At 65.2% G+C, this 22,445-nt stretch overlaps 1 protein-coding gene across 1 annotated transcript; it reads left to right on the plus strand.

Moving 5' to 3' along the window:
* The first annotated feature begins 1,715 nt into the window (after positions 1 to 1,715).
* Positions 1,716 to 20,760, plus strand: LOC148591279 (tetratricopeptide repeat protein 5-like). The gene is made up of 10 exons (XM_088537882.1): positions 1,716 to 1,823; positions 2,225 to 2,339; positions 4,690 to 4,985; positions 6,439 to 6,589; positions 8,901 to 8,992; positions 9,861 to 9,917; positions 10,619 to 10,765; positions 11,777 to 11,970; positions 14,274 to 14,418; positions 20,449 to 20,760. The coding sequence occupies exons 1-10, from the start codon at positions 1,716 to 1,718 to the stop codon at positions 20,758 to 20,760; spliced, it is 1,617 nt and encodes a 538-aa protein (XP_088394008.1).
* Positions 20,761 to 22,445: the final 1,685 nt, after the last annotated feature.

A 22,445-nucleotide genomic window follows, 5' to 3' on the forward strand; every position in this document is an offset into this window, starting at 1 on the left:
CTGTCCCGATATGTCTGCTATAGGTCCCTATATGACCCCTATATGTCCCTATACATCCCCTATAGGCCCTTATATGTCCCCCTATGGGTTCTATACATTCCTATATGGCCTCTGTACATCTGTATATGTGCTCTATAGGTCCCTGTGGGTCTCTGTATGGCCCCGATATGTCCGTATATGTCCCCTATATGTCTCTATATGTTCCCTATGTGTTCTATACATTCCTATACAACCTCTATCTGTCCCTATATGTCCTCTATAGGTCCCTGTGGGTCTCTATATGACCCCTATACGTCCCTATATGTCCCCTATGTGTTCTATACATTCCTATACACCCTCTATGTGTCCCTATATGTCCCTTAGAGATCTCTGTATGACGTCTATACGTCCATAGATGTCCCCTATAGGCCCCTATATGCGTTCTATACATTCCTATAAAACCTCTATTTGTCCTTATATGTCCCCTATAGATCGCTATAACTCTCTATATGACCCCTATACATCCCCTATAGGTCCCTATATGTCCCCCATGGGCTCTATACATTCCTATACATCCTCTATGTGTCCCTATCTGTCCCCTTTAGGTCTCTATACATCCCCTATAGGCCCTATGTGTCCCCTATAGGTCCCTATATGTTCCTGTACATCCCCAAAATAGAGACCCCATAGAGACCAATAGGGACCCCATAGCTGCCCTATAGAGACCCATAGAGACCCCATAGGTGCCCCTTAGAGACCCATAGACCCCATAGGGACCCATAGACCCCATAGGGACCCATAGACCCCATAGGGACCCCTGCCACATAGTGAGCCATAGGGCTGCCCCATAGGGACCCCCCTGCCACATAGTGATCCACGCTCCGGGGAGGGGCGCGGCCTCCCCACATTTGCATAACGCCCCCAGCCAATGGCAGCGGCGCGGCCGCGCGCGGGCAGCCAATGGCGCGGCGCCACGTCACCGCGCCCGCCTCCCCCGCCCGCCGCCGCGCCGCGCTCCCCTCAGTCCGCCCCGCGGCGGCGGCGCGCGCGGAGCTCCGGGGCGCGCTGAGGTAAAACCCCCATTTCCCCCCGTTTTACCCCATTTCCCCCGCATTTTTTCCCGATTTTACCTCATTTTACCCCGTTTCGGTGTCCCCCGCACCCGACCCGCGTTCCCCTCGGCGCCGCCAGCCGCGGGCGCCGGGGTTTGGCGGCGTCGCAGAGCCAAGCGGCGGCTTTTCCCCTTCACCCGCCCGGCCGGGGCCCCGCGGAGGGGCCGCCCCGGGGCCGGGCGGCATTTGCGGGGCCGCACAAACCCCGTTGGGGGGGTCGGACACATTTCGCCAACCCCCCCTTCCCTTTTCCTCCTCCAGGCGCTTCCCGAGAGGCTCCAGCTCCAGGAAACCTGCTGATTTTGGAATAAAATTGACCTTTTTTGGGTGTTTTCGGCTCTTTTTTTGCTGCTCCCCCCCCCCCCTCCGCCGGCCACGTGGTTTCGCCTCAGGGCGGGAAGCCCCGCGCGGGAGGGAGGGGGGATGCGCATGCGCAGTGGGAGGGGGCGCTGGGGCGCGCGCGCATGAGCGTTGCCATGGGGACGGGGCGGGGGCGCCGCGGAGGGGGCGGGGCGCATGCGCGTTGCCATGGGGACGGGGCGGGGGTGAGTGCGCGTGCGCAGGTGCTCCCCCGCCCTCTGCGGCGCGCATGCGCATTGCGCGGAGGGGAGGGGGGGCGTGGCCATGGCGGCGCGGCCGGAGCCGCCGGTACCGGAGGCCGCGGGGGGGGAGCCCCAAGATGGCGGCGGCGACGGCGGCCCGGAGGGGGCGGAAGCGCTGAGGAGCCTGGAGGTGGGCGGGGCCTTATGGGGCAGGGGGGGGCCCTATGGGGCAGCCCCATGGATCCCTATGGGGCAGGGGTCACTATTGGGTCCCTATGGATCACTATGTGGCAGGGGCTCCCTATGGGGCTCCCAATGGCTCCCTATTTGGCAGGGGGCTCCCTATGGGGATCCCAATGGCTCCCTATTTGGCAGGGGCTCCCTATGGGGCTCCCAATGGCTCCCTATTTGGCAGGGGGCTCCCTATGGGGCTCCCAATGGCTCCCTATTTGGCAGGGGCTCCCTATGGGGCTCCAATGGCTCCCTATTTGGCAGGGGCTCCCTATGGGGCTCCCAATGGCTCCCTATTTGGCAACGGGGCTAACGGCCCTCCCGGACGCCGGGGCCCCCCCTTTTCCCGTGTTTTTCCAGGCCCTCCTCTCCGAGCTCTTCCGCTTCCGGGCCCGGCTGCGGGGGGCGGCCGGTTGCTACGACGACAGCGACGACGACGGCGACGACAGCGACGGGGACGACGACGGCGACAGCAGCGGGGACAGCGACACCGGGGACACCGGGGACACCGGGGACACCCATCACGGTGACACCGGGGACACCGGGGACACCGGGGACACCCGTCACGGTGACATTGGTGACACCGGGGACACCCGTCACGGTGACACCGGGGACACCGGGGACACCGGGGACACCCGTCGCGGTGACACCGGTGACATTGGGGACACCGGGGACGTCGGGGACGCGGCCGCGCGGCGCCGGCGCCGGGAGCTGCTGCGGGCCGAGGTGCTGAGGACGCTGCGGCGCATGGAGGAGGTGGCAGGTGACGCGGGGGGACACTCTATGGGGCACCCTATGGGCTGGGGACACCTTGAGTGTCACCCTATGGGCTTGGGGACATCCCCTGTGTCACCCTATGGGGTTGGGGACACCCCTTGTGTCACCCTATGGGGCTGGGGACATCCCCTGTGGCACCCTATGGGGTTGGGGACACCTTGAGTGTCATCCTATGGGGCTGGGGACACTCTATGGGGCAGCCTATGGGGCTGGGGACATCCCCCTGTGGCACCCTATGGGGCTGGGGACACCTTGAGTGGCACCCTGTGGGGCTGGGGACACTCTATGGGGCACCCTGTGGGGCTGGGGTCACCTTAAGTGTCACCCTATGGGCTTGGGGACATCCCCTGTGGCACCCTATGGGCTTGGGGACACCTTTAGTGTCACCCTATGGGCTTGGGGACACTCTATGGGGCACTCTATGGGGTTGGGGACACCCCTTGTGTCACCCTATGGGGTTGGGGACACTCTGTGGGGCAGCCTATGGGCTTGGGGACATCCCCTGTGTCACCCTATGGGGCTGGGGACACTCTATGGGGCCCTCTATGGGCTTGGGGACATCCCATGGGACACCATATGGGGCTGGGGACATCCCCTGTGGCACCCTATGGGGCTGGGCACGCCCTATGTGGCACCCTATGGGCTTGGGGACATCCCCTGTGTCACCCTATGGCCTTGGGGACCTTCCCAGTGTCACCCTATGGGCTTGGGGACACCTTAAGTGTCACCCTATGGGGCTGGGGACACTCTATGGAGCACCCTATGGGGCTGGGGACATCCCTTGTGTCACCCTATGGGGCTGGAGACCCTTCCACTGTCACCCTGTGGGGCTGGGGACACTCTATGGGGCACCCTATGGGGCTGGGGACATCCCCTGTGTCACCCTATGGGCTTGGGGACCCTCCCACTGTCACCCTATGGGGCTGGGGACGCCCTATGGGACACCCTATGGGGCTGGGGACACTCTATGGGGCACCCTATGGGGCTGGGGACATCCCCTGTGTCACCCTATGGGCTTGGGGACCCTCCCACTGTCACCCTATGGGCTTGGGGACACCTTAAGTGGCACCCTATGGGGTTGGGGACACTCTATGGGGCACCCTGTGGGGCTGGGGACATCCCCTGTGTCACCCTATGGGGTTGGGGACACCCCATGGGACACCATATGGGGCTGGGGACATCCCCTGTGTCACCCTATGGGGCTGGGGACCCTCCCACTGTCACCCTATGGGGCTGGGGACACCCCTTGTGTCACCCTATGGGGCTGGGGACACTCTATGTGGCACCCTATGGGGCTGGGGACACCCCTTGTGTCACCCTATGGGCTTGGGGACACTCTGTGGGGCAGCCTATGGGCTTGGGGACATCCCCTGTGTCACCCTATGGCCTTGGGGACCCTCCCACTTGTCACCCTATGGGCTTGGGGACACCTTAAGTGTCACCCTATGGGGCTGGGGACATCCCCTGTGTCACCCTATGGCCTTGGGGACCCTCCCACTGTCACCCTATGGGGCTGGGGACATCCCCTGTGTCACCCTATGGGGCTGGGGACATCCCTTGTGTCACCCTATGGGGTTGGGGACACTCTATGTGGCACCCTATGGGCTTGGGGACACCTTTAGTGTCACCCTATGGGGCTGGGGACACCCCCACATTGTCCCTAATGTCCCCAAATGCCCCCAACGTCCCCATTGCCCCCAACGTCCCCATTGCCCCCAGTGTCCCCATTGTCCCCACTGATGTCCCCATTGTCCCCATTGTCCCCATTCCCCCATTCCCCCCATTGTCCCCAACGCCCCCATTGTCCCCATTGCCCCCAATGTCCCCAACGCCCCCATTGTCCCCATTGTCCCCATTGTCCCCATTCCCCCCATTGTCCCCATTGTCCCCAATGTCCCCAACGCCCCCATTGTCCCCATTGTCCCCATTGTCCCCATTCCCCCCATTGTCCCCATTGTCCCCAATGTCCCCATTGCCCCCATTCCCCCCATTGTCCCCAACGTCCCCATTCCCCCCATTGTCCCCACTGATGTCCCCATTGTCCCCAGTGCCGCCGTCCCTGTGGGCCCAGGCCCTGCTCCTGCGCGCCCGGGCGCTGAGCCTGGCGGCGCGCGGCCGTGACGTCACCGGTGACATCACCGGCGCCCCCCGCGGCGCCGCCCCCCGCGGCGACGTCATCGGTGACGTCATCGGTGACGTCATCAGGAGCACGGAGGGCGCCCTGCGGCGCGCGCTCAAGATGGCGCCCGGCCTGGCGGCCGCCTGGTGGCACCTGGGGCGGCTGCGGTGGCACCGGGGGGACGTGGGCGGGGCCCGGCGCTGCTTCCGGGGGGCCCTCGAGCAGGTAGGGGGTGACAATGGGGGGACATTGGGGGGAATGGGGGGAATGGGGGGACAATGGGGACGTTGGGGGACATTGGGGACAATGGGGACATTGGGGACAATGGGGACATTGGGGTCAATGGGGACGTTGGGGGACATTGGGGACGTTGGGGACGTTGGGGATGTGGGCGGGGCCCGGCGCTGCTTCCGGGGGGCGCTGGAGCAGGTGAGGGGGGACAATGGGGACAATGGGGGGAATGGGGACGTTGGGGGGATTGGGGACAATGGGGGGATTGGGGACAATGGGGGGAATGGGGACGTTGGGGACAATGGGGGGATTGGGGACGATGGGGGGATTGGGGACATGGGGGACAATGGGGGGATTGGGGACAATGGGGGATATTGGGGACATTGGGGACAATGGGGGGGATGGGGAACATTGGGGATGTTGGGGACAATGGGGACATAGGGGACATGGGGGATATTGGGGACATTGGGGACATGGGGACATGGGGGGATATTGGGGGCAATGGGGACGTTTGGGACATCAGGGACAATGGGGGGGATGGGGGATGTTGGGGATGTTGGGGACATGGGGGGACATTGGGGACATGGGGGATGTTGGGGACATTGGGGACATAGGGGACATGGGGGATATTGGGGACATGGGGGACATTGGGGACAATGGGGGGGATTGGGGACAATGGGGACATGGGGGACATTGGGGACATGGGGAGGATTGGGGGGGATTGGGGACAATGGGGGGACATTGGGGGACATTGGGGGACATGGGGGACACTTTGGGGCCGCATTTTGGGGCATTTCTGTGGGATTTGGGGATTTTGGGGGTCTTTGGGGACACCTTGGGGACACCTTGGGGACACGTGTCCTTCGCGTGTCCTTAGCGTGTCCTTAGCGTGTCCTTAGCATGTGCTTGGGGACACTTTGGGGCCGCATTTTGGGGCATTTCTGTGGAATTTGGCGATTTCGGGGGTCTTTGGGGACACTTTGGGGACACTTTGGGACCACATTTTGGGGCATTTCTGTGGGATTTGGCGATTTTGGGGGTCTTTGGGGACACCTTGGGGACACCTTGGGGACACCTTGGGGACACGTGTCCTTCGCGTGTCCTTCGCGTGTCCTTAGCATGTGCATGGGGACACTTTGGGGACACTTTGGGGCCACATTTTGGGGCATTTCTGTGGGATTTGGCGATTTCGAGGGTCTTTGGGGGCACCTTGGGGACACCTTGGGGACACGTGTCCTTAGTGTGTCCTTCGCGTGTCCTTAGCGTGTCCTTAGCGTGTGCATGGGGACACTTTGGGGCCACATTTTGGGGCATTTCTGTGGGATTTGGGGATTTTGGGGGTCTTTGGGGACACCTTGGGGACACCTTGGGGACACCTTGGGGACACCTGGGGACACGTGTCCTTAGCGTGTCCTTAGCGTGTCCCTGTCGTGTCCTTGTCACGCAGGGTCCCCACGCGGGGGCGCTCCGGGCCCTGTCCCAGGCCCTGCGCCAGGGGGGACCCGTCGGGGACGTTGGGGACGTCGGGGACACGGAGCAGAGCGTGGAGGTGGCCAAGGGCGCCGTGCGCTGCGACCCCCGGGATGGCCGGAACTGGCGTATGGGGACAATGGGGACAATGGGGACAATGGGGACATTGGGGACACGTTGGGGACACGTTGGGGACATTGGGGACATTGGGGCCCCGTTGGGGACGTTGGGGACACGGAGCAGAGCGTGGAGGTGGCCAAGGGCGCCGTGCGCTGCGACCCCCGAGATGGCCGCAACTGGCGTATGGGGACAATGGGGACAATGGGGACACGGGGGGGACACATTGGGGACATTGGGGACCCGTTGGGGACACGTTGGGGACACGGAGCAGAGCGTGGAGGTGGCCAAGGGCGCCGTGCGCTGCGACCCCCGGGATGGACGGAACTGGCGTATGGGGACAATGGGGACAATGGGGACAATGGGGGGACATTGGGGACACGTTGGGGACACGTTGGGGACACGTTGGGGACGTTGGGGACACGTTGGGGACGTTGGGGACCCATTGGGGACACGTCGGGGACACGGAGCAGAGTGTGGAGGTGGCCAAGGGAGCCGTGCGCTGCGACCCCCGGGATGGCCGGAACTGGCGTATGGGGACAATGGGGACACGTTGGGGACATTGGGGACACGTTGGGGACATGGGGACATTGGGGACATTGGGGACACGGAGCAGAGCGTGGAGGTGGCCAAGGACGCCGTGCGCTGCGACCCCCGGGATGGCCGGAACTGGCGTATGGGGACAATGGGGACAATGGGGACACGTTGGGGACAATGGGGGACACGTTGGGGACACGTTGGGGACACGCTGGGGACATGGGGACATGTTGGGGACATGGGGACACGGGGACATGGGGACACGTTGGGGACATGGGGACAATGGGGACACGTTGGGGACACGTTGGGGACATTGGGGGACATTGGGGACACGTTGGGGACATTGGGGACATGGGGGACACGTTGGGGACATGGGGACACGTTGGGGACATGTTGGGGACACGTTGGGGACACGTTGGGGACACGTTGGGGACACGGAGCAGAGCGTGGAGGTGGCCAAGGGCGCCGTGCGCTGCGACCCCCGGGATGGCCGCAACTGGCGTATGGGGACAATGGGGACAATGGGGACACGGGGGGGACATTGGGGACACGTTGGGGACATTGGGACACGTTGGGGACATTGGGGACACGTTGGGGACACGTTGGGGACATGGGGACACGTTGGGGACACGTTGGGGACACGGAGCAGAGCGTGGAGGTGGCCAAGGGCGCCGTGCGCTGCGACCCCCGGGATGGACGGAACTGGCGTATGGGGACAATGGGGACAATGGGGACACGGGGGGGACATTGGGGACACGGTGGGGACATTGGGGACATTGGGGACACGTTGGGGACACGTTGGGGACATTGGGGACACGTTGGGGACACGGGGACACCTTGGGGACATGGGGACATGGGGACATGTTGGGGACATGGGGACACGTTGGGGACACGTTGGGGACACGTTGGGGACACGTTGGGGACACGGAGCAGAGCGTGGAGGTGGCCAAGGGCGCCGTGCGCTGCGACCCCCGGGATGGCCGGAACTGGCGTATGGGGACAATGGGGACAATGGGGACACGGGGGGGACACGGTGGGGACACGTTGGGGACATTGGGGACATTGGGGACATGTTGGGGACACGTTGGGGACATTGGGGACACGTTGGGGACACGTTGGGGACATTGGGGACATGGGGACATGGGGGACATTGGGGACATGGGGACACATTGGGGACATGGGGACACGTTGGGGACACGTTGGGGACATTGGGGACACCTTGGGGACATTGGGGGACACGTTGGGGACGTCGGGGACATGGGGACACGGGGACATGGGGACACATTGGGGACATTGGGGGACATGGGGACACATTGGGGACACATTGGGGACATGGGGGGACATTGGGGACATGGGGACATTGGGGACACGTTGGGGACATGGGGACATTGGGGACATGGGGACACGTTGGGGACATGGGGACATTGGGGACATTGGGGACACGTTGGGGACATTGGGAACATGTTGGGGACATTGGGGACGTTGGGACACGTTGGGGACGTTGGGGACAGGTTGGGGATATTGGGGACATGGGGGACACGTTGGGGACACGTTGGGGACACGTTGGGGACATTGGGGACATGTTGGGGACATGGGGACACGTTGGGGACATGGGGGGACATGGGGGACACTGTGAGGGGACACGGGTGACACGGGGGGGACATGGGTCATTCCCGTGTTATCCCACATCATTCCCGGGTCATTCCCGTGTTATCCCATGTCATTCCCACGTTATCCCGGGTCATCCCGGGCCGTTCCCGCTCACGCTCCCATGATCCCTTGCAGTCGTCCTTGGCAACGCCTACGTGGCCCTGTTCTTCGCGGGGGGGCAGGGCCCCGGCGCCGCCCGCAGCGCCTTGGCCGCCTACGCCCGCGCGGTGAGGGGCGGGGCCAACGGGGGGCGGGGCTAAAGAGGGCGGGGCCAAGGGAGGGGCGGGGCTAAGGGATGGGAAGGGGCTATGGGCCCGGGGGGGGGTTGCAATGAGGCTGAGGGGGTCCAGGGGGCCGGGGCTAAAGCCCTGGGGGCGGGGCTAGAAGACAGGGGCGGAGCTAAGGGCCTGGGGGCGGGGCTAAGGGAGGGGGAGGGGCTAGAGGGGGAGGGAAGGGGCTAGGGGCCGGGGGGGGGGTGCAATGGGGCTGAGGGGGTCCAGGGGGGCTGGGGGCGGGGCTAAGGGAGGGGGCGGGCCAAAGGGGGAGGGGCTAAGGGAGGGGGCGGGGCTATAGGCCGGGGGCGTTGCAATGGGGCTGAGGGGATCCGGGGGGCGGGGCTAAAGGCCTGCGGGCGGGGCTAAGGGAGGGGGAGGGGCTATGGGCCCCGGGGGGGGGGGTGCAATGGGGCTGCTGTGGCCCGGGGGCGGGGCTAAGAGGCTGGGGGCGGGGTCAAGGGGCTGCGGGCGGGGCTAACGGTGGGCGGGCGAGGGGGCGGGGCTAAAGGTTAGGGGGCGGGGCTAAGGGCGGGTCTATGGGCCCGTGGGGGGGGGGTGCAATGGGGCTGGGGGGCGGAGCTGGGTATTCATGGGGTGTGGGCGGGGCGAGGGGAGGTGGGAGGGGCTATGGAGGTGGGCGGGGTTATGTGGCCGGTGGGCGGGGCTATGGGGCGGGGCTATAGGGGGTGGGCGTGGCTTTAGGGGTCAGGCTGCGGGAGGGGGCTGGGGTTTCTGTGGGCGGGGCTAGGGGCGAATGGGCGGGGCTGGGGGCGAGGGGGCGTGTCCGGGGCGCTGACTCCGCCCCCTTTCCCCCCCCCAGGAGCAGGTGGACCCGCGGGCCGCCCGCAACGCCGACCTGCACCTGAACCGGGCGGCGGTGAGGGGCGGGGCCTAACGGGGCGGGGCCTAACGGGGGCGGGGTTTAAACGGGGGCGGGGTTTAAGCCGGGGGCGGGGCCTAAACGAGGGGGCGGGGGCGGGGCCGGGGGAGCCCCTAGGGTTTAGAAGGAGCCGCCGGGGGGGGGGGGGGAGTAGGAGGGGGTGGGCGGGGCCAGGGAGGGGGGCCATAAAGGCCCCCTCGGGGGCGGGGCTAGAAGCGAGTGGGCGGGGCCACGGGCGGGGAGGGCGGGGGAGCCCCGGGGCCCTATAAGGAGAAACCGGGGGGGGGGGGGGGGCTGCGGGGTGGGCGGGGCCTGGGTCCGCGTGGGCGGGGCTAGGGGGCGCGGGGGAGCCCCGGGGCTCTTAAAGGGGCCGCGTGGGCGGGGTTTGGCGCAGAGGGGCGGGGTTTGGAGTAGATGGGCGGGGCTTGCGGGGGTGGGCGGGGCCTGGGGCAGCGCGGGAGGGGGCGGGGGAGCCCCGGGGCTCTTAAAGGCGCCGCGTGGGCGGGGTTTGGAGCAGAGGGGCGGGGCTTGCGGGGGTGGGCGGGGCCTGGGGCAGCGCGGGAGGGGGCGGGGGAGCCCCGGGGCTCTTAAAGGCGCCGCGGGGGCGGGGTTTGGCGCGGAGGGGCGGGGTTTGGAGTATATGGGCGGGGCTTGCGGGGGTGGGCGTGTCCGTGACGTCACCGGGGGGGCGTGTCCAGCTGCTGCAGTTCACGGAGCAGTTCGGGGCGGCGCTGGCGGCCCTGGCGCGGGCGGCCGAGCTCCGCCCCGGGTGGGCGGAGCCGCGGAGGAGGCGGCGGCGGCTGCGGCGCTTCCTGCGGCGCCTCTGCCACCTGCTGGGGCAGCGGGTGACAGCGCGATGTGGGGGGACATGGGGACAATGGGGACAATGGGGGGACATGGGGAGAATGGGGACATGGGGGGACATGGGGAGAATGGGGACATGGGGGGACATGGGGGCAATGGGGGATGTGGGGACAATGGGGGACATGGGGGGACATGGGGGCAATGGGGACATTGGGGGCAATGGGGGATGTGGGGACAATGGGGACATGGGGGGACATGGGGGCAATGGGGACATTGGGGGCAATGGGGGATGTGGGGACAATGGGGACATGGGGGGACATGGGGGCAATGGGGACATTGGGGGCAATGGGGGATGTGGGGACAATGGGGACATGGGGACATGGGGGCAATGGGGACAATGGGGACATGGGGGCAATGGGGACAATGGGGACAATGGGGGACATGGGGGGCAATGGGGATAATGGGGGACATGGGGGCAATGGGGGACGTGGGGACAATGGGGGACGTGGGGGGACAATGGGGACAATGGGGGGACGTGGGGACAATGGGGACAATGGGGGGACATGGGGACATGGGGATAATGGGGGACGTGGGGGGCAATGGGGATAATGGGGGGACGTGGGGACAATGGGGGACGTGGGGACGATGGAGGACAATGGGGGGACAATGGGGGACATGGGGGGCAATGGGGGACATGGGGATAATGGGGGACATGGGGACAATGGGGGACCTGGGGAGACATGGGGGGACATGGGGATAACAGGGGGGTTGGGGACAATGGGGACATGGGAGGACATAGGGACAATGGGGGACATGGGGAATGTGGGGGGACAATGGGGACAATGGGGGACAATGAGGGGACAATGGGGGGACATGGGGACAATGGGGACAATGGGGGACATGGGGGGCAATGGGGATAATGGGGGACATGGGGACGATGGGGGACGTGGGGACGATGGGGGACAACGGGGGGACATTGAGGGGACATTGCGGAGACCTTGGGGACAAGCGGGTCCCCCAGTGGGCGGGGCTAAGCCGGCCCCGCCCCCCAGGGGAAGGTCCCGGCGCGGCGGCTCCGCCCCCTCTTGGCGTCGCTGTCCCCGGCCCTGCTGGGCCCCTTGGGGACGGGGCCGTCCCCGATGTCCCCGACGCCGGTGGCCGCGTTGGTCCCCGACGTCCCCAACCCGGGCCGGGCGCTGCTGCTGCGGGTGCTGTTCAGCCTGGCGCCACCGGAGGGCGTCCCCGTGTGAGTGTCCCCAAGGTGTCCCCAATGTCCCCAAGGTGTCCCCAATGTCCCCAAGGTGTCCCCATGTCCCCAATGTCCCCCCATGTCCCCAATGTCCCCCCAATGTCCCCAACCCGGGCCGGGCGCTGCTGCTGCGGGTGCTGTTCAGCCTGGCGCCACCGGAGGGCGTCCCCGTGTGAGTGTCCCCAAGGTGTCCCCAGTGTCCCCAAGGTGTCCCCAATGTCCCCAAGCTGTCCCCAAGGTGTCCCCATGTCCCCAATGTCCCCCCGACGTCCCCAACCCGGGCCGGGCGCTGCTGCTGCGGGTGCTGTTCAGCCTGGCGCCACCGGAGGGCGTCCCCGTGTGAGTGTCCCCAATGTCCCCAATGTCCCCAAGGTGTCCCCAAGGTGTCCCCATGTCCCCAGCGTGTCCCCAATGCCCCCAGTGTGTCCCCAATGTGTCCCCAATGTCCCCAAGGTGTCCCCAAGGTGTCCCCATTCCCCCCATTGTCCCTCCAATGTCCCCAATGTCCCCATGTCCCCAATGTGTCCCCAGTGTCCCCAATGTCCCCAAGGTGTCCCCAAGGTGTCCCGGTGTCCCCCATGTCCCCAGCGTGTCCCCATTGTCCCCAATATCCCTAGTGTGTCCCCAATGTGTCCCCAGTGTCCCCAATGTGTCCCCAATGTCCTCCCAATGTGTCCCCAATGTCCCCATGGTGTCCCCAAGGTGTCCCCAATGTCCACAAGGTGTCCCCAAGGTGTGTCCATTGTCCCTAGTGTGTCCCCAATGTGTCCCAAATGTCCCCAAGGTGTCCCAAATGTGTCCCCAATGTCCCCCAAGGTGTCCCCATTGTCCCCAAGGTGTCCCCAGTGTGTCCTCAGTGTCACCAATGTCCCTCCAACATGTCCCCATGTCCACAACGTCCCCAATGTGTCCCCAATGTCCCCAATGTCCCCAATGTGTCCCCAATGTCCCCATGGTGTCCCCATTATCCCTAGTGTGTCCCCAATGTCCCCAATGTGTCCCTAATGCGTCCCTAATGCGTCCCTAATGTCCCCAATGTGCCCCCAATGTCCCTAGTGTGTCCCCAAGGTGTCCCCATTGTCCCCAAGGTGTCCCCAGTGTGTCCTCAGTGTCACCAATGTCCCTCCAACATGTCCCCATGTCCACAACGTCCCCAATGTGTCCCAAATGTCCCCAGTGTGTCCCCATGTCCCCAACGTTCCCAAGGTGTCCCCAATGTCCTCCCAGTGTGTCCCCAATGTCCCCAATGTGTCCCTAATGCGTCCCTAATGTCCCCAATGTGTCCCCAATGTCCCTAGTCTGTCCCCAATGTGTCCCCAATGTCCCCAAGGTGTCCCCAATATCCCTAGTGTGTCCCCAATGTGTCCCCAGCGTCCCCAAGGTGTTTCCAATGTGTCCCCATTGTCCCCAGCATGTCCCCAACGTGTCCCCAAGGTGTCCCCAACGTGTCCCCAACGTGTCCCCGTGTCCCCAATGTCCCCAACATGTCCCCATTGTCCCCAGTGTCCCCAACGTGTCCCCAATGTGTCCCCCGTGTCCCTAATGTGTCCCTGATGTCCCCACTGTGTTCCCAATGTGTCCCCAAGGAATCCCCATGTCCCCAATGTGTCCCCAGTGTCCCCAATGTGTCCCCAATGTCTTCAAGGTGTCCCCAGTGTCCCCAAGGTGTCCCTATTATCCCTAGTGTGTCCCCAATGTGTCCTCAATGTCCCCAATGTGTCCCCAATGTCCCCAGTGTGTCCCCAACGTGTCCCCCGTGTGTCCCCAGTGTCCCCACTGTCCCCAACATGTCCCCAATGTGTCCCCATTGTCCCCAGTGTCCCCAACGGGTCCCCAATGTCCCCAACATGTCCCCAATGTGTCCCCAGTGTCCCCAATGTCCCCCCAGGGTCCCCAATGCCCCCCAGCACCCCGCTATGGAGCCCTATAGGGATCGCACGCATGACGTCACACGCGTTTGATGACATCACACCTGTGTGATGATGTCACAGGTCACATGGGGACATCAGTGGCATCTCCGCATGTCCCCATAGGGCTCCCCGTGTCCCCCTAGGGTGTCCCCAGGGCCCCAATGTCCCCCTTATGGAGCCCTATAGGGGTCACACGCATGACGTCACACGCGTTTGATGACGTCACACCTGTGTGATGACATCACAGATCCCATAGGGGCCCCCCCGGCGCATCCCCGCCCACCCCCCAAGCCGCCATTTTGCCCCCACCCAATGAGATCGCCGGGGGGGGTGGGGGGGAGGGTGACGTCGTGATGATGTCGCGGTGACGTCATGGTGATGACGTCACAGCACGGTGGGCGTGGCCGACGCCGCCGGGACCCCCCTGGCCCTCAACGTGTTCAACGCGGCGCCCGGCTGGGCCCCCCGCGTGGGCGACGCGCTGGCCCTGGCGGCCCCCGTCCTGCGGCAGCACCGCGTGGAGGAGCGCGGGGAGGTGGGGCCAGAGCCGGGCCAAACCGGGCCAAACCGGGCCAATCGGGGCCAACGGGGTCAATGGGAGCCAATGGGGATCAATGGGGGTCAACGGGAGTCAATGGGGATCAATGGGGGTCAACGGGGGTCAATGGGGGTCAATGGGGGCCAATCGGGGCCAACGGGGGCCAACGGGGTCAATGGGAGCCAATGGGGATCAATGGGGGTCAACGGGAGTCAATGGGGATCAATGGGGGTCAACGGGGGTCAATGGGGGTCAATGGGGGCCAATCGGGGCCAACGGGGGCCAACGGGGTCAATGGGAGCCAATGGGGATCAATGGGGGTCAACGGGAGTCAATGGGGATCAATGGGGGTCAACGGGGGTCAATGGGGGTCAATGGGGGCCAATCGGGGCCAACGGGGGCCAACGGGGTCAATGGGAGCCAATGGGGATCAATGAGGGTCAACGGGGGTCAATGGCAGCCAATGGGGGTCAATGGGAGTCAATGGGGATCAATGGGGGTCAACGGGAGTCAATGGCAGCCAATGGGGGTCAATGGGAGTCAATGGGGATCAATGGGGGTCAACGGGAGTCAATGGCAGCCAATGGGGGTCAATGGGGGTCAATGGGAGCCAATGGGGGTCGATGGGGTCAATGGGGGCCAATGGGGGTCAATGAGGGTCAACGGGGATCAATGGCAGCCAATGAGGGCCGATGAGGGTCAACGGGGGTCAATGGCACCCAATGGGGGGTCAGTGGGGCTCAATGGGGGTCAATGGGGCTCAATGGGGGTCAATGGGAGCCAATGGGGGTCAATGGGGGCCAATGGGGTCAATGGGGGTCAATGGGGGTCAATGGGAGCCAATGGGTGTCAACGGGGGTCAATGGGGGCCGATGGGAGCCAATGGGGGTCGATGGGGTCAATGGGAGCCAATGGGGGTCAATGGGGGTCAACGGGAGTCAATGGCAGCCAATGGGGGCCAATGGGGTCAATGGGGGCCAATGGGGGTCAATGAGGGTCAATGGGGATCAATGGGAGCCAATGGGGGTCGATGGGGTCAATGGGGGTCAACGGGGGTCAATGGGGGCCGATGAGGGTCAACGGGGGTCAATGGCACCCAATGGGGGTCAATGGGGGCCAATGGGGTAAATGGGGGCCAATGGGGGTCAATGAGGGTCAATGGGGGTCAATGGGGGCCAATGGGGGTCAATGAGGGTCAACGGGGATCAATGGCAGCCAATGAGGGCCGATGAGGGTCAACGGGGGTCAATGGCACCCAATGGGGGTCAATGGGGCTCAATGGGGGTCAATGGGGGTCAATGGGGGCCAATGGGGGTCAATGGGGGCCGATGGGGGTCAATGGGGGTCAATGAGGGTCAATGGGGGCTGGCCCTGGCGGCCCCCGTCCTGCGGCAGCACCGCGTGGAGGAGCGCGGGGAGGTGGGGCCAGACCCGGGCCAAACCGGGCCAAAACCGGGCCAACGGGGTCAATGGGGGCCAATGGGGGTCAATGGGAGCCAATGGGGGTCAATGAGGGTCAATGGGGGTCAATGGGAGCCAATGGGGGTCAATGGGAGCCGATGGGGGTCAACGGGGGTCAATGGGGGCCAATGGGGATCAATAGGAGCCAATGGGGGTCAACGGGAGTCAATGGGGGCCAATGGGGGTCAATGGGAGCCAACGGGGGTCAACGGGAGTCAATGGGGGCCAATGGGGGTCAATGGGAGCCAATGGGGGTCAATGGGAGCCAATGGGGGTCAATGGGAGCCAACGGGGGTCAATGAGGGTCAATGGGGGTCGATGGGGGTCAATGGGGGCCAATGAGGGTCAATGGGATCAATGGGGGTCAATGGGAGCCAATGGGGGTCGATGGGGTCAATGGGGGACAACGGGGGTCAATGGGGGCCGATGAGGGTCAACGGGGGTCAATGGCACCCAATGGGGGTCAATGGGGCTCAATGGGGGCCAATGAGGGTCAATGGGGGTCAATGGGGGCTGGCCCTGGCGGCCCCCGTCCTGCGGCAGCACCGCGTGGAGGAGCGCGGGGAGGTGGGGCCAGACCCGGGACAATGGGGGCCAACGGGGGCCAATGGGGGTCAATGGGGGTCAATGGGAGCCAATGGGGGTCAATGGGAGCCAACGGGGGTCAATGAGGGTCAATGGGGGTCGATGGGGGTCAATGGGGGCCAATGAGGGTCAATGGGGTCAATGGGGGTCAATGGGAGCCAATGGGGGTCAATGGGGGTCAATGGGAGCCAATGGGGGTCGATGGGGTCAATGGGGGCTGGCCCTGGCGGCCCCCGTCCTGCGGCAGCACCGCGTGGAGGAGCGCGGGGAGGTGGGGCCAGACCCGGGCCAAAACCGGGCCAATCGGGGCCAACGGGGTCAATGGGAGCCAATGGGGATCAATGGGGGTCAACGGGAGTCAATGGCAGCCAATGGGGGTCAATGGGAGCCAATGGGGGTCGATGGGAGCCAGTGGGGGTCGATGGGGGCCGATGGGGGTCAACGTGGGTCAACGGGGGCCAATGGGGTCAATGGGAGCCGATGGGGATCAATAGGAGCCAATGGGGGTCAACGGGAGTCAATGGGGGCCAATGGGCGTCAATAGGAGCCAATGGGTGTCAACGGGGGTCAATGGGGGCCAATGGGGTCAATGGGAGCCAACGGGGGTCAATGAGGGTCAATGGGGGTCAATGGCGCTCAATGGGGGTCAATGGGGGGCAATGGGGTCAATGGGGTCAATGGGGGCTGGCCCTGGCGGCCCCCGTCCTGCGGCAGCACCGCGTGGAGGAGCGCGGGGAGGTGGGGCCACAACCGGGCCAAACCGGGCCAAAAACGGGCCAATCGGGGCCAACGGGGTCAATGGGAGCCAATGGGGATCAATGGGGGTCAACGGGAATCAATGGCAGCCAATGGGGGTCAATGGGAGCCAATGGGGGTCAATGGGAGCCAATGGGGGTCGATGGGGGCCGATGGGGGTCAACGCGGGTCAACGGGGGCCAATGGGGTCAATGGGAGCCGATGGGGATCAATAGGAGCCAATGGGGGTCAACGGGAGTCAATGGGGGTCAATGGGTGTCAATAGGAGCCAATGGGTGTCAACGGGGGTCAATGGGGGCCAATGGGGGTCAATGGGAGCCAACGGGGGTCAATGAGGGTCAATGGGGGTCAATGGGGGCCAATGGGGGTCAATGGGGCTCAATGGGGGCCAATGAGGGTCAATGAGGGTCAATGAGGGTCAATGGGAGTCAATGGGAGCCAATGGGGGTCAATGGGGCTCAATGGGGGCCAATGAGGGTCAATGGGGTCGATGGGGGTCAATGGGGGCCAATGAGGGTCAATGGGGTCAATGGGGTCAATGGGGGCTGGCCCTGGCGGTCCCCGTCCTGCGGCAGCACCGCGTGGAGGAGCGCGGGGAGGTGGGGCCAGAGCCGGGCCAAACCGGGCCAAAACCGGGCCAATCGGGGCCAACGGGGTCAATGGGAGCCAATGGGGGTCGATGGGGTCAATGGCAGCCAATGGGGGTCAATGGGAGCCAATGGGGGTCGATGGGAGCCAGTGGGAGTCGATGGGGGCCGATGAGGGTCAACGCGGGTCAACGGGGGCCAATGGGGTCAATGGGAGCCGATGGGGATCAATAGGAGCCAATGGGGGTCAACGGGAGTCAATGGGGGCCAATGGGCATCAATAGGAGCCAATGGGTGTCAACGGGGGTCAATGGGGGTCGATGGGGTCAATGGCAGCCAATGGGGTCAATGGGAGCCAATGGGGGCCAATCGGGGCCAACGGGGTCAATGGGAGCCAATGGGGATCAATGGGGGTCAACGGGAGTCAATGGGGGTCAACGGGGGTCAATGCGAGCCAATGGGGGTCAATGGGAGCCAATGGGGGTCAATGGGGGTCAACGGGAGTCAATGGGGGCCGATGAGGGTCAACGGGAGTCAATGGCACCGAATGGGGGTCAATGGGGCTCAATGGGGGTCGATGGGGGCCAATGAGGGTCAATGAGGGTCAATGGGGGTCAATGGGGGCCAATGGGGGTCAACAGGGGTCAATGCGAGCCAATGGGGGTCAATGGGAGCCAATGGGGGTCGATGGGAGCCAATGGGGGTCAATGGGGGTCAACGGGAGTCAATGGGGGTCAACGGGGGTCAATGCGAGCCAATGGGGGTCAATGGGAGCCAATGGGGGTCAATGGGGGTCAACGGGAGTCAATGGGGGCCGATGAGGGTCAACGGGAGTCAATGGCACCGAATGGGGGTCAATGGGGCTCAATGGGGGTCGATGGGGGCCAATGAGGGTCAATGAGGGTCAATGGGGGTCAATGGGGGCCAATGGGGGTCAACAGGGGTCAATGCGAGCCAATGGGGGTCAATGGGAGCCAATGGGGGTCGATGGGGTCAATGGGGGTCAATGGGGGCTGGCCCTGGCGGCCCCCGTCCTGCGGCAGCACCGCGTGGAGGAGCGCGGGGAGGTGGGGCCAAAACCGGGCCAATCGGGGCCAACGGCAGCCAATGGGGGCCAACGGGGTCAATGGGAGCCAATGGGGATCAATGGGGGTCAACGGGAGTCAATGGCAGCCAATGGGGGTCAATGGGAGCCAATGGGGGTCGATGGGAGCCAATGGGGGTCGATGGGGGCCGATGGGGGTCAACGGGGGCCAACGGGGGCCAATGGGGTCAATGGGAGCCGATGAGGATCAATAGGAGCCAATGGGGGTCAACGGGAGTCAATGGGGGCCAATGGGCGTCAATAGGAGCCAATGGGTGTCAATGGGGGTCAATGGGAGCCAACGGGGGTCAATGAGGGTCAATAGGGGTCGATGGGGGTCAATGGGAGCCAACGGGGGTCAATGAGGGTCAATGGCACCCGATGGGGGTCAAAGGGGGCCAATGGGGGTCAATGGGAGCCAACGGGGGTCAATGAGGGTCAATGGGGTCAATGGGGGTCAATGGGGGTCAATGGGGGTCAATGGAGGTCAATGGGAGCCAATGGGGGTCAATGGGGGTCAATGGGGGTCAATGGGGGCTGGCCCTGGCGGCCCCCGTCCTGCGGCAGCACCGCGTGGAGGAGCGTGGGGAGGTGGGGCCAAAACCGGGCCAAACCGGGCCAATCGGGGCCAACGGGGGCCAACGGGGGCTGATGGGGTCAATGGGAGCCAATGGGAGCCGATGGGGGTCAACAGGGGTCAATGGCACCCAATGGGGGTCAATGGGGCTCAATGGGGGTCAATGGGGGCCAATGAGGGTCAATGAGGGTCAATGGGGATCAATGGGGGTCAACGGGAGTCAATGGCAGCCAATGGGGGTCAATGGGAGCCAATGGGGGTCGATGGGAGCCAATGGGGCTCAATGGGAGCCAACGGGGGTCAATGAGGGTCAACGGGGGTCAATGGGGTCAATGGGGGTCAATGGGGGTCAATGAGGGTCAATGGGGCTCAATGGGGGTCATTAGGGGTCAATGGGGGTCAATGGGGGCTGGCCCTGGCGGCCCCCGTCCTGCAGCAGCACCGCGTGGAGGAGCGTGGGGAGGTGGGGCCAAAACCGGGACAATGGCGGCCAACGGGGGCCAATGGGGTCAATGGGGATCAACGGGGGCCAATGGGGGTCAGTGGGGGTCAACGGGAGTCAATGGGAGTCAATGGGTGTCAACGGGGGTCAATGGGGGCCAATGGCAGCCAATGGGGGTCAATGGGGGGTCAACAGGGACCAATGGGGGTCAATGGGAGCCTATGGGGGTCAATAGGAGCCAATGGGGGTCAATGGGGGCCGATGGGGGTCAACGGGGGCCATTGGGGACCCCTGGTGGCCATTGGGGCCACGTGGGGGTCCAGGGGGCCCCTTGGTGTCCCCAACACCCCCAATGTCCCCATTGTCCCCAATGTCCCCATTGTCCCCATTGTCCCCATTCCCCCCATTCCCCCCATTGCCCCCATTGACCCCATTGTCCCCATTGCCCCCAATGTCCCCATTGTCCCCATTGTCCCCGTTGTCCCCCCGTTCCCCCCATTGTCCCCATTGTCCCCATTGTCCCCCTTGTCCCCAGGTCTGGTCCTTCTCCTCCGTGCGGGTCCCGACCCCCCTGGCCCTGGTGCTCAACGGGCGGCCCCTCCCCCCCAGCGCCCAGGCCGCCGCCCGCGTCACGTGCCACGCCCCCTCGGGGGGCGGGGCCTCGCGGGGGGGCGGGGCCAGGGGCGGGGCCGCCGCCCCCGGCGACATCGCCCGCTTCCCCCGTGACGTCCCCGATGACGTCACCAACATCAGCCGTTTCCCCAATGACGTCACCCATGTCCCCCATGTCACGGGTGACGTCACTGGTGACGTCACCCACGCGGGCGCCAAGGGCGGGGCGCAATAAAAGGCGGGGCCCGGAGGTGGCACCGGAGTCTTGGGGACATCGCGGGGGGGGGGGGGGGAACGAGCGGCCAATCAGGGCTCAGCTCCGCCCCCGGCCAAGATGGCGGCCGCCGCGCCGGCCCCGCCCCCGCCGCGGCGCCGCCATGTTGGCCCGCGCCGGGGGTGGAGCCGCGGCGGCCGCCGCCATCTTGGCGGCCATCTTGGCCGCCCGGCGGGTCACGGGGCCGGCGGCCATCTTGGAAGGGGCGGCGGCCATGTTGGGAGGGGCGGGGTCTCCCGCGGCGGCCATCTTGGAAGGGGCGGGCTCTCCCGCGGCGGCCACGCTGGGAGGGGCGGGGTGTCCCTCGGCGGCCATCTTGGAAGGGGCGGGGTCTCCCGCGGCGGCCATCTTGGTCCCGGCGGGGGGGCGGAGCTCGCGGAGGCGCCGCTCGACCAGCTGCGGGAAGGGGGCGGAGCCAACGCGAGGGCGGCCCCGCCCCCAGGGGGAGGGGCCTCCGGGGGGGGAGGGGTTACCTGGGCGGGGCTTAGGCCGAGCTCCGCCTCCAGCAGCGGCGCCAGCGCCAGGGGGTCCCTATGGCAGGGGCTCCCTATGGGGCTCCCAATGGCTCCCTATTTGGCAGGGGCTCCCTATGGGGCTCCCAATGGCTCCCTATTTGGCAGGGGCTCCCTATGGGGCTCCCAATGGCTCCCTATTTGGCAGGGGCTCCCTATGGGGCTCCCAATGGCTCCCTATTTGGCAGGGGCTCCCTATGGGGCTCCCAATGGCTCCCTATTTGGCAGGGGCTCCCTATGGGGCTCCCAATGGCTCCCTATTTGGCAGGGGCTCCCTATGGGGCTCCCAATGGCTCCCTATTTGGCAATGGGCTCCCTATGGGGCTCCCAATGGCTCCCTATTTGGCAGGGGCTCCCTATGGGGCTCCCAATGGCTCCCTATTTGGCAGGGGCTCCCTATGGGGCTCCCAATGGCTCCCTATTTGGCAATGGGCTCCCTATGGGGCTCCCAATGGCTCCCTATTTGGCAGGGGCTCCCTATGGGGCTCCCAATGGCTCCCTATTTGGCAGGGGTTCCCTATGGGGCTCCCAATGGCTCCCTATTTGGCAGGGGCTCCCTATGGGGCTCCCAATGGCTCCCTATTTGGCAGGGGCTCCCTATGGGGCTCCCAATGGCTCCCTATTTGGCAGGGGCTCCCTATGGGGCTCCCAATGGCTCCCTATTTGGCAATGGGCTCCCTATGGGGCTCCCAATGGCTCCCTATTTGGCAGGGGCTCCCTATGGGGCTCCCAATGGCTCCCTATTTGGCAGGGGTTCCCTATGGGGCTCCCAATGGCTCCCTATTTGGCAGGGGGTTCCCTATGGGGCTCCCAATGGCTCCCTATTTGGCAGGGGCTCCCTATGGGGCTCCCAATGGCTCCCTATTTGGCAAGGGGCTCCCTATGGGGCTCCCAATGGCTCCCTATTTGGCAATGGGCTCCCTATGGGGCTCCCAATGGCTCCCTATTTGGCAAGGGGCTCCCTATGGGGCTCCCAATGGCTCCCTATTTGGCAACGGGGTTTCCCGGGGCCCCTCCCCGCTCACGTGACGCACGAAGCCCCGCCCCCCGCACAGCTGCTCCAGGTAGGGCTCCAGCTCCAGCTCCGCGGCCGCCATGATGGACCGGAAGTGGCCGTTAAAATGGGGGGGGCCG

Source organism: Tinamus guttatus, unplaced genomic scaffold, assembly GCF_059628265.1.
Source record: "Tinamus guttatus ecotype Peru unplaced genomic scaffold, ASM5962826v1 Tinamus_guttatus_pri_ptg000876l, whole genome shotgun sequence".
NCBI lineage: Eukaryota > Metazoa > Chordata > Aves > Tinamiformes > Tinamidae > Tinamus > Tinamus guttatus.

Bases quoted from the DNA above. Each gene is read 5' to 3' on its own strand.
- LOC148591279 (XM_088537882.1), top strand. From the start codon at position 1,716: ATGGCGGCGCGGCCGGAGCCGCCGGTACCGGAGGCCGCGGGGGGGGAG. The intron at 1,824-2,224 runs GTGGGCGGGGCC...GTGTTTTTCCAG, and splicing joins AAGCGCTGAGGAGCCTGGAG to GCCCTCCTCTCCGAGCTCTT. The intron at 6,590-8,900 runs GTATGGGGACAA...GATCCCTTGCAG, and splicing joins CCGGGATGGCCGGAACTGGC to TCGTCCTTGGCAACGCCTAC.